This window comes from Myxocyprinus asiaticus, chromosome 48 (assembly GCF_019703515.2).
Source record: "Myxocyprinus asiaticus isolate MX2 ecotype Aquarium Trade chromosome 48, UBuf_Myxa_2, whole genome shotgun sequence".
In the NCBI taxonomy this organism is placed as follows: domain Eukaryota; kingdom Metazoa; phylum Chordata; class Actinopteri; order Cypriniformes; family Catostomidae; genus Myxocyprinus; species Myxocyprinus asiaticus.
The window spans coordinates 3632362-3649514 of NC_059391.1; the positions used below are offsets into that span (position 1 = coordinate 3632362).

The 17153-nt window shown below is 40.5% G+C and overlaps 1 protein-coding gene across 2 annotated transcripts in view; it reads right to left on the reverse strand.

Moving 5' to 3' along the window:
* Nucleotides 1-17153, reverse strand: part of LOC127437467 (uncharacterized) — a 108479-nt gene that overhangs the window by 15807 nt on the left and 75519 nt on the right. For both annotated transcript variants that reach the window (XM_051692407.1, XM_051692406.1), the window contains one exon: nucleotides 5224-5296. In XM_051692407.1, the coding sequence (XP_051548367.1) occupies nucleotides 5224-5296 (73 nt within the window). The remainder of the gene's footprint in view (nucleotides 1-5223; nucleotides 5297-17153) is intronic.

The following is a 17153-nucleotide window of genomic DNA, read 5'->3' on the forward strand; positions in this document are numbered from 1 at the left end:
TTGCTTTCATCAGTGGGTTTCCCTCTCTATCATACAGCAGATAGTTTGAGAATCATCACATTTTCCTCATAAAAATTTAAGGAATGGGTTGTCCAAAAATGCAAATTCTGTCAATTCTGTCAGTTTTCTTTCCTGTGGGAGTCTATGGCAGTCCTATGATCCATATGTAGGAAAATTGTGAAATATGGCACACTGATTGGGATGGGCATGAATTGCCCGCTAACCAATATTAGGGTGTCTAGACCAAACCCTATAGCACCACCACCAGTTCAAACATTTTAACTGGTAATAACTTTTGAACCATTTGGTCTAGAAGCATAATTCTGTCTTCCTCTTATTTCTCTTCTCATGGTGATTATAATGGACACCTTAAAATAAACTCTGTCTATCGAAATAAAAATTGGTATGCTTCTTTAGGACCATGATTTGAGACTTACTGTCCAGTTTGGTGACAATGCAACCTACAGGTCAAGAAATCTCAAAAATGGCTATTCTTGTCTGTAACTTGGATCGTTTGTTCTAAAATCATGAGCTTGTGTCATATGGAATCAGACAATACAAATTTGCCATGATTGGCTATATTGTCTGTCTGCATTTTTAATTCTGTATTAATTTGTGATATCTTAGGTACACTTTGGTATATTGGAACGAAACTTGGTAGGCATCATTGGCATCATACTGTTAGGGTACATAGGGGGAATTATATATATACACACATGCACACACACACACACACACACACACACACACACACACACACACACACACACACAGTGCTGTGGAAAAGTGTTTGCCCTATCCTGATTTCTTCTGTTTTTGTGTATTTTTCATACTAAACTGTTTTAGATTTTAAAACTAGGTATAATATAAAACAAAGGCAACCTGAGTAAACACAAAATACAGTTTTCAAATATATATATATATATATATATATATATATATATATATATGTATATGTATGTATATTTATATATATATATATATATATATATATATATATATATATATATATATGTATGTATATTTATATATATATATATATATATATATATATATATTTTTTTTTTTTTTTTTTTTTTTTTATTGAAGCAAAAAAGTTATCCAACACCTATATCACCCATGTGAAAACTAACTGCCCCCTTAAACTTAATAGCTGGATGTGCTACCCTTAGCAGCAACAACTCATGGATCATTGTCTTGCTGCATAATCCAGTTGCGCTTGAGCATCAACTCACGGACATATGACCGGACATTTTCCTGACTCCTTTAGGATTTTCTGGTAGAGAGCAGAATTCATGTTTCCCTCAATTACTGCAAATCGCCCTGGCCCTGAAGCAGCAAAGCATCCCCACACCATCACACTACCACCAAAATGCTTGACCATACTCGTAGGTATGATGTTCTTTTTGTGGAATTCTACGTTTGATTTATGCCAGATGTAACGGTACCCCTGTCTTCCAAACAGTTCCACTTTCGACTCATCAGTCCACAGAACATTCTCCCAAAAGGTTTGAAGATCATCAAGGTGTGTTTTGGCAAATTTCAGACAAGCCTTAATGTTCTTCTGGGTTAGCAGTCGTTTTTGCATCGCCACTCTTCAATGGCATTTTTGGCCAGTGTCTTTCTGATAGTGGATTCATGAAAAGTGACCTTTATTGATGCGAGACAGGCCTGCAGTTCCTTGGATGTTCTCCTTGGCTTTTTTGTGACTTCCTGGATGAGTTGTTGCTGTGCTCTTGGAGGAATTTTGGAAGGCTGGCCACTTCTGGGAAAGTTCACTACTGTGCCAGGGGTTCTCCATTTGGAGATAATGGCTCTCACTCTAGTTCTTTGGAGTCCCAGAGCATTTGAAATAGCTTTGTAACCCTTCCCAGACAGATGTATTTCAATCACCTTTTTCCACATAATTTCTGGAATTTCTTTAAAACTTTGCACAGTGTGCTACTGGGTGAGACCTTTCAGCCAACTTCATGCTGCTGAAAAAGGTCTGTTTAGGTGTTCATTTGATTAAACAAAGCTGGCAGTAATCAGGCCTGGGTGTGTCTAGTCCAGCTGAACCCCATTATGAATGCAGTTTTATAGATTTGGGGATTTAGTAACTAAGGGGGCAAATGCTTTTACACAGCACTGTGTGTATATATATATATATATATATATATATATATATATATATATATATATATATATACAGTGCATCCGGAAAGTATTCACAGCGCTTCACTTTTTCCACATTTTGTTATGTTACAGCCTTATTCCAAAATTGATTAAATTCATTATTTTCCTCAAAATTCTACAAACAATACACCATAATGACAACGTGAAAAAAGTTTGTTTGAAATCTTTGCAAATTTATTAAAAATAAAAAACGAAAAAAATCACATGTACATAAGTATTCACAGCCTTTGCCAATACACTCAAAATTGAGCTCAGGTGCATCCTGTTTCCACTGATCATCCTTGAGCTGTTTCTACAACTTGATTGGAGTCCACCTGTGGTAAATTCAGTTGATTGGACATGATTTGGAAAGGCACACACCTGTCTATATAAGGTCCCACAGTTAACAGTGCATGTCAGAGCACAAACCAAGCCATGAAGTCCAAGGAATTGTCTGTAGACCTCCGAGACAGGATTGTACCGAGGCACAGCTCTGGGGAAGGGTACAGAAAAATTTCTGCATCATTGAAAGTCCCAATGAGCACAGTGGCCTCCATCATCCGTAAATGGAAGAAGTTTGGAACCACTAGGACTCTTCCTAGAGCTGGCCACCTGGCCAAACTGAGCGATCGGGGGAGAAGGGCCTTAGTCAGGGGTGACCAAGAACCCGATGGTCACTCTGACAGAGCTCCAGTATTTCTCTGTGGAGAGAGGAGAACCTTCCAGAAGAGCAACCATCTCTGCAGCACTCCACCAATCAGGCCTGTATGGTAGAGTGGCCAGACGGAAGCCACTCCTCAGTAAAAGGCACATGACAGCCCGCCTGGAGTTTGCCAAAAGGCACCTGAAGGACTCCCAGACCATGAGAAACAAAGATTGAACTCTTTGGCCTGAATGGCAAGCATCATGTCTGGAGGAAACCAGGCACCACTCATCACCTGGCCAATACCATCCCTACAGTGAAGCATGGTGGTGGCAGCATCATGCTGTGGGGATGTTTTTCAGCGGCAGGAACTGGGAGACTAGTCAGGATCGAGGGAAAGCTGAATGCAGCAATGTACAGAGACATCCTTGATGAAAACCTGCTCCAGAGCGCTCTGGACCTCAGACTGGGGTGAAGGTTCATCTTCCAACAAGACAACGACCCTAAGCACACAGCCAAGATAACAAAGGAGTGGCTACGGGACAACTCTGTGAATGTCCTAGAGTGGCCCAGCCAGAGCCCAGACTTGAACCCGATTGAACATCTCTGGAGAGATCTGAAAATGGCTGTGCACCGACGCTCCCCATCCAACCTGATGGAGCTTGAAAGGTCCTGCAAAGAAGGATGGGAGAAACTGCCCAAAAATAGGTGTGCCAAGCTTGAAGCATCATACTCAAAAAGACTTGAGGCTGTAATTGGTGCCAAAGGTGCTTCAACAAAGTATTGAGCAAAGGCTGTGAATACTTATGTACATGTGATTTTTTATTGTTTTTTATTTTTAATAATTTTGCAAAGATTTCAAACAAACTTCTTTCACGTTGTCATTATGGGGTATTGTTTGTATAATTTTGAGGAAAATATTGAATTTAATCCATTTTGGAATAAGGCTGTAACATAACAAAATGTGGAAAAAGTGAAGCGCTGTGAATACTTTCCGGATGCACTGTATATATATACACTGATGAACCAAAACATTATGAACATTCACAGGTGAAGTGAATAACGTTGATCCTCTCCTAACAAGGCCACATATAAAGGTCTGGGTAGATTAGATGGTAAGCAAACAATCAGTTCTCCTAGTCAACGTGTTGAATGCAGGAGAAATGGGCAGAAGTAAAGACCTGAGCAACTTTGACAAGGGCCAAATTGTTTTGGCCAGAAGACTGAGTCAGAGCATCTCTGAAACGGCAAGGCTTGTGGGGTGCTCCCAGTCAGCAGTGGTGAATACCTGCCGACAGTGGTCCGAGGAGGGACAAACCACAAACTGGTGACAGGAAGTTGGGCGCACAAGTCCCATCGATGCACGAGGGCAATGAAGGCTATCCCATCTGGTCCGAACTGACAGAAAGTCTACTGCGGCACAAGCCACTGAAAATTTTAATGATGAATGTGTCACAACACACAGTGCATCGCACCCTGCTGCATATGGTGCTCGTAGCTGCAGACCAGTCAGAGTGCCCATGTCCACTATCGAAAGTGCCTATAATGGGCACACGAGCATCGGAACTGGACCTTGGAGCAGTGGAAGAAGGTTGCCTGGTCCGAAGAGTCCCATTTTCTTTTACATCACGTGGACAGTCATGTACATGTGCGCCCTTTACCTGGGGAAGTGATGGCACCAGGATGCATTGTGGGAAGATGACAAGCCGGTGGAGGGAGTGTGATGCTCTGAATAATATGCTGCTAGGAAACTCTGGGTCCGGCCGTTCATGTGGACGTCAATTTGACACGTGCCACCTAACTAAACATTGTTGCAAACCAGGTACACCCCTTCATGGCAATGGTATTCCCTGATGGCAGTGGCCTCTTTCAGCAAGATAATGCGCCCTGCCACACTGCGCACATTGTTCTGGAATGGTTTGAGGAACATGATGAAGTGTTCAAGGTGTTGCCCTGGCCTCCAAATTCCCCAGATCTCAATCCGATTGAGCATATGTGGGATGTACTGGACCAACAAGTCCAATACACTGCGGCTCCACCTCACAACTTACAGGACTTGAAGGATCTGCTGCTTATTTATTGGTGCTAGAAACTACAGGACACCTTCAGAGTCTTGTAGAGTCCATGCCTCAGCGTGTCGGCGCTGTTTTGGCGGCACGCAAAGGACTTAGCATATTAGGCAGGTGGTCATAATGTTTTAGCTCATCAGTGTGTGTGTGTGTGTATATATATATATATATATATATATATATATATATATATAGATATACTGTATATATTTACCATTTTATTGTCATCTTACATGCATTATGTACTTGAAAACTAAGAAAATGGGTTTGTTGACCAGAGGCAACATGGTGCAATAGAGGGTTAAATACAAAGTGGTTTTAACCTGGAATATTTTTTTAATAATGATGAAGACTTACTGTAGTTATTAATCAGATGTCGGATGATGTGGTCATGTCCGTGTAAAGAGGCCAGGTGGAGCGCTGTGTATCCCTGTAAACACACAAAAATAAAATATAAGTATACCTGAACATATTAAGTCCTGAAATGTCAGTTTCTTTGAGTCAAATACACAAGCAAATATCTAAATATCATAAGCGTGGGCAGGCGGTAAAATGAAAGCAATTTCTGCTGTCCTGGTATGTCTGTCACTCGACTGTGACAGGCTATTACAAACAGCTGGATGTCATTTCAGACACCACTGTGTGCAGCAGATGAACCACATTTATCCAGTTAAGCAGACAGCGAGACCCGCTGAGACAATTGCTACAGTACATCCCGCACATTACCAGAGGACTCACCCTCTACTGGATACCATCAATCAATCGCAGCTGTTTCAAACGGCTGCAGTCTTGAGTGTTTGTCTTATAAAGATGTGGTTCTCAATTAGTTTTGCTTCAGGACATATAATGGTGATCCAACACAGTACAAATCTTGTTTATCACACAAAACAAACAAACAAACAATCAAAAAATCACAGCAACACTTTACATCAATGTTCCCTTTGTTAAGGGTTTATAAAGGGATGTTCCCTTTGTTAAGTGTTTATAAAGGGGTTTACTAATGACTAATAAATAATTTACAAATGCATTATAAATCATTGATTTGCAATTATAACAACATTGATTAAAATGATGACTTCCATGCAACGTTACCTCACGTTATACATACTTAATAACACTTAATATTAACACTTAAATATTCAACATAAATAACCTATGAAAAGGTGCCTTAATGTAAAGTGGAAACATACTGTATGAATAATTTACCAACATTAGAGACTTATGTACATAATGTTCAGTATGGTTTAATGGTCATCAGGCTTTATTGTATGATGTATACGGTAAAGGAGCATTAAGAACTGAATAAAATATGTTTTTGCTGAAGACTTTAGGTAACTAGGACTAGGTAAGTTGGAGTACGTTCAAGGCATTACAGTAATGAATATAAACACAAAATAGACTGTAACAAAATGACATAATCTCACTATAGCAGTCTATTCTTGCAGCATTGTGACATCAATCATGAATTTATGCCGTATTTCGTGTTTTTGATCAATATAAGTATGAATATGTGTATTTATTAAACATTTATACCATGTAAGCTAAAATGCTTACTTTTTGGCAAGTATTGCATGAAAGATGTCATTTTTATTCATGTTGTTATAACTGCATATCAATGATTTATAATGCATATGTAAATGACTCATTAGTCATTAATGAACCCATTTATAAACTCTAAACAAGAGAAACATTACTGCAACAGACCTGTAATATTAAAAAGAATCAAAGTATATCCAAACTATCCAAACAACCAGTAATTTGTGATACTGTAGTATAGCATCAGTTAAGAGTTAATGGCTGTTGTCTTTCTAGTGTGTACTACAGAGTATTCATGTTACTAACAGCACAGCACCATCATAATACTCCTCCTGCAGTTCTGTTGACCTTAAAGGTGAAAGTCGACTTCCCTCTGCTCTACTCTTCATTATTACACTAGCATTGACATTTTTAGAAAGGTTACCGTCACTTTCATGTGCTCTGCTTCACGTCGGCTTTAGTGTGAATAAAGACCCTAGAGTGCCTGTCCAGGGTGCCAAAAAAGCCGGTAGAGATAAAGGTAAGTCACTAGGTTTGGATTTAGCGAGACTGACTGACAAAGACTGACTACCCTGACTACAGTCAGGGTTGGGGAGTAACAGAATACAGGTAACAGGATTATTTATTTAAAATACAAAATATTAGTAACTGTATTCCACTACAGTTACAGTTTAAATCATTGGTAATTAGAATACAGTTACATTCAAAAGTATTTTGATTACTGAAGAGATTACTTTGCATTTTATTTTCATTTGTTTCATTTAATAATTTGTCCTTTCAGATGGAAAACATTTATACATATAAATGATGTGATCCAAAGTGCATCTGAACAGCGGTGAAACACTTTCTTATGATGTGTTACATTCATACGAGTAGACAGAGAAGTAAGTTTGAAGTAAGTTTGGAGCAGAAGAAATAGAAATAAACCTTGTGTAAATTGTCAGCTTTACGCTAAGCTAAAATGCTATTTCTAGCCATTTTACATGCACGTTACCAGGCACGATCATATTTTTTTTTTTATCAAGAAAATTCACGTTGGATCATAATTTCTTTTTTCTAGTAAGACCTTTCATATTAGGGCAAAAATCATATTCCTGATAATCATTTTTGTATTGTTTTCCTGTAAAAATATCTAAAAATCCTTAAAACAAGATCAATTGTTTAGAACAACACTGCATAAGATATTTAGGTTTTTCAGAGAATGTATTTTTAACATGTGTATTTTGTCTTTTATAGTCAAGTTTTTATAGTCAAAACAAGTGAAAAAAATCTACCAGTGATGAAGAAGTAATCCAAAGTATTTAGAATACGTTACTGATCTTGCGTAATCTAACAAAATACGTTACAAATTACATTTTACAGCATGTATTCTGTAATCTGTAGTGGAATACATTTCAAAAGTAACCCTCCCAACCCTGCATACAGTATACACACATACATGGCTCGCTGTACGTATTGTAACAGTTTGAGGTTGGTGAAATGAACAGGTGATACAACAACAATGACTTTTGTTCACTTTCACAAAATGTATTTCAGTAGTTCGCAAATTAATGTAATCCTGCTTAGAGGATAGTGTAAAACGTTTGTGGCTCGCTGTCCTGGGCGAAGGGCTCGAGGCTCGACCTGAGCATGAATACCCCCCGGACATAGATTAGTTAGGTGAAGGGGTGCCGGAAGACTTGATGCTGTGTAGAGGTAAGCGGCTGTTTATATACGCTTACTCTAGCTATGTGATTGGTCAGATTAAACCTTGTTTTAACCTTGTTTATAAACCTAAATTTTAGTAGTTCGCAAGTTAATGTAATCCTGCTTAGAGGATAGTGTAAAATGTTTGTGCGAAGGGCTCAAGGCTTGACCTGAGCATGAATACCCCCCGAAAGATGCCAGAAAACGGGACAGTGAGCTGTTGTCTATGGAGCCTTGTATTTGAGACGAGAAGAAGTATTTAACGGTGCCTCTTGTACCCCCACAAAAAAGAGCGTGAAATGATTACATTAATTTGAGGGATGGGGAGGCACATACTGAGCCCTGTGAGAGGTGGGCAGAGGTGCCAAAATATGAGCGGGGGCTGCTAGTGGAGGCAGCTTGCACTAGGGTTCTCTCGGGGGATAGGAAACTGGGAGGTGTAGAATAGGTAGAGATGGAGAATGAAAATAGGTGGAAGAACTGAAGAGACAGTGGCGGTTGTGGCTGCATGGAAATGAGCTCTGTGAGAGCTGAAAAGCGCTGGAGGAATCATTACGCCCGAATGCAGGGGCCACCCCTGCTTTAGGGCAGGGTTGCCCTGGACAGAGGCATGAATCCTAGCCACCTGAACCAACTCCAGGCTTAGTGAGTTTGACAGATGGGCCTGGGCAGCGAACGGGCGAACCCCGAGGGACGGGGCACTGCAACCGCTCGAGCAGGTAAACTCAACCTGCGATCAAACAGGTGCTCTCGCTGCATTTGGCCAGGAGAATCCTCCGAGATTCGAATGGGAGAGCCACCGATACAAATAAATTTGAATAGCTCACTCAGCATTCGAAATGGGAGAACCCTCGCTGCGGTTTGAATGGGAGAGCTCTTGATGGATTTTGTGTGAATCCTAGGCGCTCGGAACGACCTCAGCCTCTCCTCCTGGCAATGGGGGCCCACACAACATTTGAACAGGGGAGTCCTCGCTGCACTTCGAATGGGGGAGCCTTTGTGCGCTGCTGTAGTTGCGGCGCCGATGCAAAAGGAATAGCTTGAGTATAGTTTATCTGAGATGCTGGAATTGAGCAGGATGGATTTGAGGTGTTTTTGGAACCAGAATCGGGATACTGCTTGATTTTTGTCATCAACAAAGAGGGGATCTAGCGGGGTTTTAGTTTGGGATCCTCGATAGTGGGCTAGCAATTGGAAGGGCTGGATGGGAGTAGGAAGGTTGAAAATGAAAAATGGGTGCCCTCTTTTGGTTTGGTCTGTTTTGCTTTGTTTGATGAATTATCTGATGTATCATTGTCTAGGATGTGGAGGTCAAAAATGGTGAGATGGATTCTTGGGTAAAATTTTGTCATGGTGGTGAGTTCGGAGCAATGGAGGAAGCCAAAGAAGGCAAGGATGAACATGGTGTCTAGTGTTTTGGAGGTGTTTAGAGAAATGTAGCCCTGACGGAGAGTGTTTAGGTAATGAGATAGTAGATCAAAGTAGTTTTTTTGGTTTTGTTGGGGTGTGGAATGTGTTCTGCTTTAATTATGGCTAGCTGAGGAGGGATTTGGGTTTGCTTGCGGAGGCAGCCTCGCACAGGGAACAGTTCCGGGGTAGGAGAGGTTAAAATGCTAGAAGGGAGGGGGATAAAGTGAAGAGGGGAATGTGTCTGGAGTGGGGTTCTCGAGGAGAGGCAGCTTCACATGGGAATCCGCTCTAGTGGCCCATGGATAGGAAGGGGTAGAGGGATGGATGTTGGCAGAGAGAATAGGTTGTGTGGAAAAACGAAGGCGTCTGGAACATATGTGAGGCAATGTCAGGATACGTGCTTGCATGGGCATTTGTGATATGAATGGGCTGAATCCTCATGCGCAAGACCACACAGAGTTCAATGGGAGAGCATACAATTCGTGTGAGAATGTTTATGCTGAATTTTACTGAGCTTGCTCGAAGCTGCGAGCAGCTGGATCTGCAGGCATGGGCCTGCACGGCATACAATGGTAGGATGAACAGGATGAATCCTCGAGCGTGGACTCACGCGGCATTTAACAGGAAGACCCCATGTTTTCATGTAAAAAGTTTACGCTGCGAATAAGCAAGAATTCACTCTGCGGTACGAATGGGTTGAGCATGGCATTCGACGTGAGGGCATATGGTAGGCTATTTTCGAATTAAATTGATTGATGCGGAGATGCAGGCTTATGGTGACTGTTTAGGGAAGACCTGAAACAGCCCAATTGTTGTCAGTTGCTAGGTGGGTGATGGTTGGTGATGCGTGGTCTGAAAGATGTGCCGCAGTTGTGGCACGTGAACAGTTGCAACGCTTGGACAGCGCGTTTGCGCTGTTTGCTGTGTAGTGCGAATTTGTCGTATGGCTCTAAAGACGCCACAGTTGCAGCACTTGGACAGTGCATTGCACTGTTTACAGTGTAGTGGGAGGTTTGATCGCACAGCCCGAAAGACGCTGCAGTTACGGTGCTTGAACAGTGCGTGCGCTGTTTGCAGTGTAGTGGGAGTTTGTCACATGGCCCAAAAGACACCACAGTTGCGGCGCTTGGACAGTGAATTGCACTGTTTGCGGTGTAATGGGAGGTTTAGTCGCACGGCTCGAAAGATGCCGCAGTTGTTGCACCTGGGCAGCACATTTTTGCTGCTTAGGGATGTGTTGATCTGATGGAAAACATGGTAACATGATAAACGTAGCGCCTGCAGACACCTGAATGTAATTGTTTGCTAGATTAAATGTCAGGAACATATGTGAAACCATGTCAGGAAACTTGCTTGCGTGTGCATACGAATGACGTTATTTAGTTGGTTTGTCATGAAATTGGAAGGCATCTGAAACTAAGTGCCCAGATGAATACCACAGATTGATGTTTGTTAACTTAAGCGTATGGTTTGGAGTTTTGTTGATTGTTTTCCAATGTAATGCAAGTCATTTCATAACTCTGTATTACTGGCACGGGGTGACTCGTCTCGTTTGAAGAGTTTGTGCCTGAGAGTTGGATTTAATAGATACTATAAGAGCACAGTTTACAGTAGTGTAGTGAATAAAACAATTTGTTTATATTGATGACTTGTGATAAATTCTACAGAAAAGCTGAAACATTGGAGAATAAAGCAAGGTGCAAAGCTGAGTCATTTGGCGTCGATTTAAACTTGTTAATTGGGTGGAGTGTAAAATTATGACAGATTATTGTTCGTAATCCAATGATTTGGGCAAAAGTAGAGAAGATTATCTGTAAAATAAAATGATAGATTGATTTTACCTGCGTGAAGCATTTGTCTTGACGGGAGGAGGGAAAGTCATGTTATAGTGTAGAGCTGAGTGGAAGTTTGAAGCAGCGCTTGCTTTGTGTTATCGGGGCTGTGTGGCGAGGCGAGCTCGAATGCTGAGAGGAGGCGAGGCAAGTTTGCAGAATGATCATGAATGAGTTGGGACACAATGCATGATCCACCTCTTGTGGAGTCAAATTCGGCTCATGTCTGTTCGGACAGAGGCTGTGTTTAACTGCAGTGTGCTGTGGAATGGTCAGAGCGAGTGCTGCGCGGCAGTGAGCTTGCGCTAAAATGTCTGCGTTGGTTTGAAAAGAAGTTGTAATTAGAGTATCAGTCGATTGAAAGAAGTTTTCTGTTGCATGATTGCCCCTGTGTTCCGAATGGGATAAATCGTGCACCGAAGGGCACTTTGAAGGGAGAACAATCATGATATTCATGTTAGAATTTTAAAAAACAGAATCGCTGAATGGATCACACCCTAAACGAGCTGCGCGGCAAGGTAATGAGGCTGAAATGAATCACCTGTGTGGGAGAACCAGATTGAAACACTGGGAAGTGTTGGAATGGTGATTGAATTAAATAGTTAATCTTTTGTTTCCCTCGCGTTCAAATGAAGCCGGAGCAGCGTCCATTCATGGAGGCTAGAAATTTTAGATAAGAGAACATATCAGCAGTCGTAGGGAGCTGTTTGACATGTATACAGTTTGCAGAAGCAACTTCATGCTATAAACTGCTTTGGCGAATGGAGCATAGAAAGAAAGACAAAGTAAAAATTTTAAAAACTTAATGTGGTAGTGATCAATACTGCAAAAAACTAACGAGCTGCTGTGGCAGCTTCTGTTGAATAACGAGACTGTTTGGATGGAAGAGCTGTTCTAGTGAAGGCAAATGCTTTGCAGTTAAGTTGTGTCCGATGATCCGAGTCACTGCCTGGGTCTATTCGTGGGCAATGGGCGGGGCCGAATGCCAGAAGACTTGACGCCATGTAGAGGTAAGCGGCTGTTTATATACGCTTAGTCTAGCGATGTGATTGGTCAGATTAAATTACCTTGCTCCTCCCAAACCTTGTTTATAAAACTCCATGAGTAAAATGGCAGAGTATCAGTTCATCAACACTTACTTTTTGCCATATTGACAAACACTTTTACTACTTTTACACATAACTTGTAAGGTGACATATTTTAATGTTTGCATTACATAATCAACTAAATTTACAAGCTTGTTCATGCACAATCAAATTGTGTGGCAGCTCAACTAATAGTGTTGCACTTGTGAAAGGACCAGGTATGGGTCCCAGAGCGCATGCGAGTCGACATGTGATCCGAAAGTGTCATAGAAGCACCACAAAAATCTGTGGTTGCTTCAGCAATTGTGTTTTTCATATCACATTTGCTTTTTTTTTTACACTGTCCATTATGTTTAGGTCTTATCAGGGTTGTGAAGGGAAGAGGCAAAAGAATGAGGATCCAAACACATAAATTTAATTATAAACAAAATAAGGGTATACAACGAAGAAGGAATCATACAAAGAAAAAGGTAACACAAACTCAACAGCAGTATGCTGGCAACTAACACACTACACACAGACAAGAACTGACACTGGAACAAGGAACAAGAGGATATAAATACACTAGGGCTAACAAGGAGACAAGGAACACCTGGAATACAGTTAGGGCAATGGATAGGAAGACAAACATAAGAGGAAGACACAACATCAAACTAAGAGTCTCTTCTAAATTACAAAATAAGAGTCCTTGGGGGAAAAACACAAGAATGACGTGACAGACCCCCCCCCCCCCCCCTTTCCTTTTTTAGCCCCTAAAAAAGTAAAGACAATGAAGCAGAGCCCGGAGACCGGAGTACACCAGGGGACCAGGGTGGAGCCGGTGGCCAGGAAAGTGGCTCCAGGAAGGGAGCGGGGTCCTGAAGCCTGTGAGGTGGCTCCAGGAAGTAACTGGGGTCCGACGGTTTGGTCGAAGTTGGTGGAATATCCAGACACCAGAATGGAACTGGCGGAGGAACAGGAAACCAGGATAGAACTGACAGAGGGTCAGGGTGTGGAGCTGCAGCAGGCAGAGACTAAGGGGGCAGAGCCGCTGAAGATAGAGACTCCAATGGTAGAGCTGCCAGGGATGGAGGCTCAGGAGACAGAGCTACAGGAGGCATGGGCTCAGGGAGCGGAGCCAAAAGAGGCAGAGGCTCAAGTGGCTGAGCCGCAGGAAGTTCAGAGGGTGGTGCCACAGAAGGCTCAAGAGGCAGATCAGCAGGAATTTCAGGAACTCAGCCGTAAAACTGATTGCTGTGGACAGTAGCACAGTGATAGGTTTATGTTCACAGCCGCAGTGATATAATGTCTTTGAATTATCTGTATGATTATAATTAAATTATTTTATCTGGGGGCCTTTTTCTGCGAATATTAATATATGCATTTAATTGTATTTATTAATTAGCATATTGTGTAATTAATTTGATTACAATTTCAAAATGGCTGAAAGCCCTACTTGTATTGTGCTTTTGTGGAGCTTTTTTGGAGCTTGACAGCCTCAATCCCCATTCATTTTAATTTTATGGAAGAAAGGAAGTAATCTGTAATTAAACTAAATTGTTGCCGCATTCTGCCACAGTTCTAGATGCATGTCATTTTTTTTAAAGTGAAAAAGAAGTAACATTGCATTGTGAGGCGTAGCACCCGAGCCAGTAAGCTCTGGTTGTAGTCTTCTAATTATGAGTAGCATGCAATATTGCATTTGCACAACTGTATATTCCATATCTTGTGCCAAATGTCTATGCCCAAGTCCTTTAAAATGTACTGTAGTATGAATAGTATTATAGTATGCTATTTTGAACACTGAGCCACTGTAAATGAAAAGCAATGAGCTTCGGTGACAATGAAATGATAAAAAATACTTGAAATAACTCAATATTTTGCTTGCAATTCTTCCTGTATTCCTTCGATTGACTGTGCTATTAAAAGCCTATTACTTTTAAGGTCTGCAACTTAATCTCATAGTGTCTCCATTTGGAATGTTTGATAAAACCTATTTGTCCAACTTCTGTGCAAGTGAAGAGATTTGTTCCTCAGTCGCATCCCTGCAATCCTCTTTGATAGGTGGAAAACCAATGACTGTGCCATGTGTCTAAAGCCCATTTCTGCTAAATCCTGCTTCAGTGTATTCAAATCAAACTCACCCCCTTTGGAAAGAAAGAGAGAAGAATGCCATGAAGACCCACAGTCGCTTTCAGTTTGTCAGAAAATGCAAAAGAAGATTATAGAAACAGAATGAGCAGAGTACACTGCACAATATGGGTCAAGAATTTAATTTCACACTGACATCATGGGCAATTTGGCTTTCCAAGACTTAGATACATATGAAGAGTATAAATCTTTTTTTTCTTTTTCTGAATATGAGAAATATACAGTATGAGAGACAGATCGGTAATTCTTAAAGTACTTGATCTGATTGGATAAAATAGGTTGTACACTTACATGCTAGAAATGGTCCAGGTAAATGTGTTGGCATCACAAAAAAACAGAGAAAGAAGACAGAAATAGAGTATTACATCAGCAGAGGTGACAATTTAAAGGAATAGTTAGGGAAAGAAGTGAAGGAAAAGCAAAACAGCTGGCCTGAAAATGTAAAAAGACATCTACGTCTGATGTATCTGTGAATCGTAGCAAGGGATATCCAGACCCTGATGGCTCTACATGGATTATTGATTTTTTTTTTAATTCAGTTTGTGCCCAGCGGAGGCTGCACTTGAAGAGAACCATTGTGTAATTATGAAGGCAGTAAAAAGTGCATGTGTGCTTGACTGTGCTCGTGAAAGCTTTAAACATTATCTTCAATGAGCACGTTGTTGCAGATGGAGGGGGTTTGGGGATTGGAGTGGTAAAAATTTTATTATTATTATTATTATTATTATTATTAATATTTAAAAAAAAATCATGGAGTCAAACATGTCAAGGTGGTGTAACCATCCTGAAATTGTAGCAAAGAAAAAACATCTCATTACAAGGCTGGAAAAGTAGTGTTTTATTATTTCTTGAAAAATAAGCAGTGATGTAGTTTTGTTTTTAATGTAATAACTGTTTGAAAAACATTACACCAAATCAAAGTCAGTGGTTGTGGCTTGTGTCTAGATGGTAACCCTAATTCTGCAAAAAGTCTTTGTTCATTGTGTTTATCTGGAGTCCTGCAGAAAAACTTTTCACAGGTATACATTTGCAGATTTACATTTACATTTATTCATTTAGTGACACGCATATCCAAAGCGACTTACAAAATGAGGAAGGATACAACATAAGCGATTCATTTTAAGGAGACAGTAACACAACAAGTGCTGCATTACAAAGTTCAGGTTGCATTAGAAAAGTACTAGGCAAGACAGAGATTAAAGTGAATTTATTATTATTATTATTATTATTATTATAAGTGTAGAGACACATGTTCAAGTGCAGATACAAGCACATGACCAATGCATTGCAAACACACGGTCCAGTTGAACATGCTTAACATGCGTTCTAGAGTTACTGTGGCGGTAACTAACATCAGTACTACAAGGGGCAATAGAGTTACCTACAAAAGTCTTTGTCATTAAACTGGATGCGTTATTATTCATCTAAGTTTCAATAAACATATTAACTTTAACTAACTTGCTCAGCAATATTCTCTTCAAACTGTTGCTCCACCATGACAGTAAATGACTTGAAAGGGAAAACTCACCGTGGAAGCAGACAGTTCGCACTAATGTCTGCTATAGCGGCCCTTTGCAGCAATGTTGAGACTGCAATGTATACTTGTGAAAATCGAGCTTGCATAGCTAGAAGCGTCTGCATTCATGCACTTCCAAAGAGTTTGTCTTGGCCTTAACCATAACCTTAACCGAACCTTTAGTAGCAGCAAATGTAACTCTCGCAAGACTTTCACAGCAGGACCGTTACCATCTAGACATCACTGACTCACATAAGACACATGAATTGTACATAAAACAACCAGAAACATTATTCATTTGAAAAGGTTATTTGCTGTTTAATACAGTGCCTGCTGTGTACAAAAATAAAGTCCAATAAAAGCCTTTAATATTTTAATGACAATAAAGGAATCAGTATTTTTAATCATTTTTATTTTTATGGATAAACATGATATTACTATGATAAACATAATATAACATGATATAAACATGATGTACTGTTATAAGAACACGGATTCTTGATAGTTTAGTGGAACAGAAGGTGTCAGAATAACCACCTTGGTAATTGGCATACTACCATACTACTCTTATTTCTGTAATAGAATGATATACAGTAGCAGAAGTAGTAAGCACAGTACATGTAGTATGCTATAGTGAACCACTGCATCACAGTTTTCATCGGTAAGTCTAGCCAATCTCGAATAAGTTATGTCATCATTCAGAGCTTGTGCAGCTCCTCAGCTCCTCTCAAATAGCTCTCTCGGTACTTTAATGGCATACATCACAGTGACGTGGCAGTGGCGCCGTCTCAAGTCGGACAAAATTTCAAAGCAACACGCACTGCTTCAAATCTGGCGCCAATCGGTCTGCACAGCGCTGGATGAAGTCGAACACACCTACTATGTAATCATGCGTCAAGAAAAGCATAAAACAGTAAATTACATCATAAAGAGGACCCCTGTTGACCCCAATGACTGTGTGCTAAGGTCAGTAAGTATCTTAAAATATTACATAATTTGGCCCACATAATTTATAACAAACTAGCAAAGTTAGTTCAGGGTGTCAACTGGTAAAACTTAAAGAATACTTAACAGTATCGATGATTCGAAAAA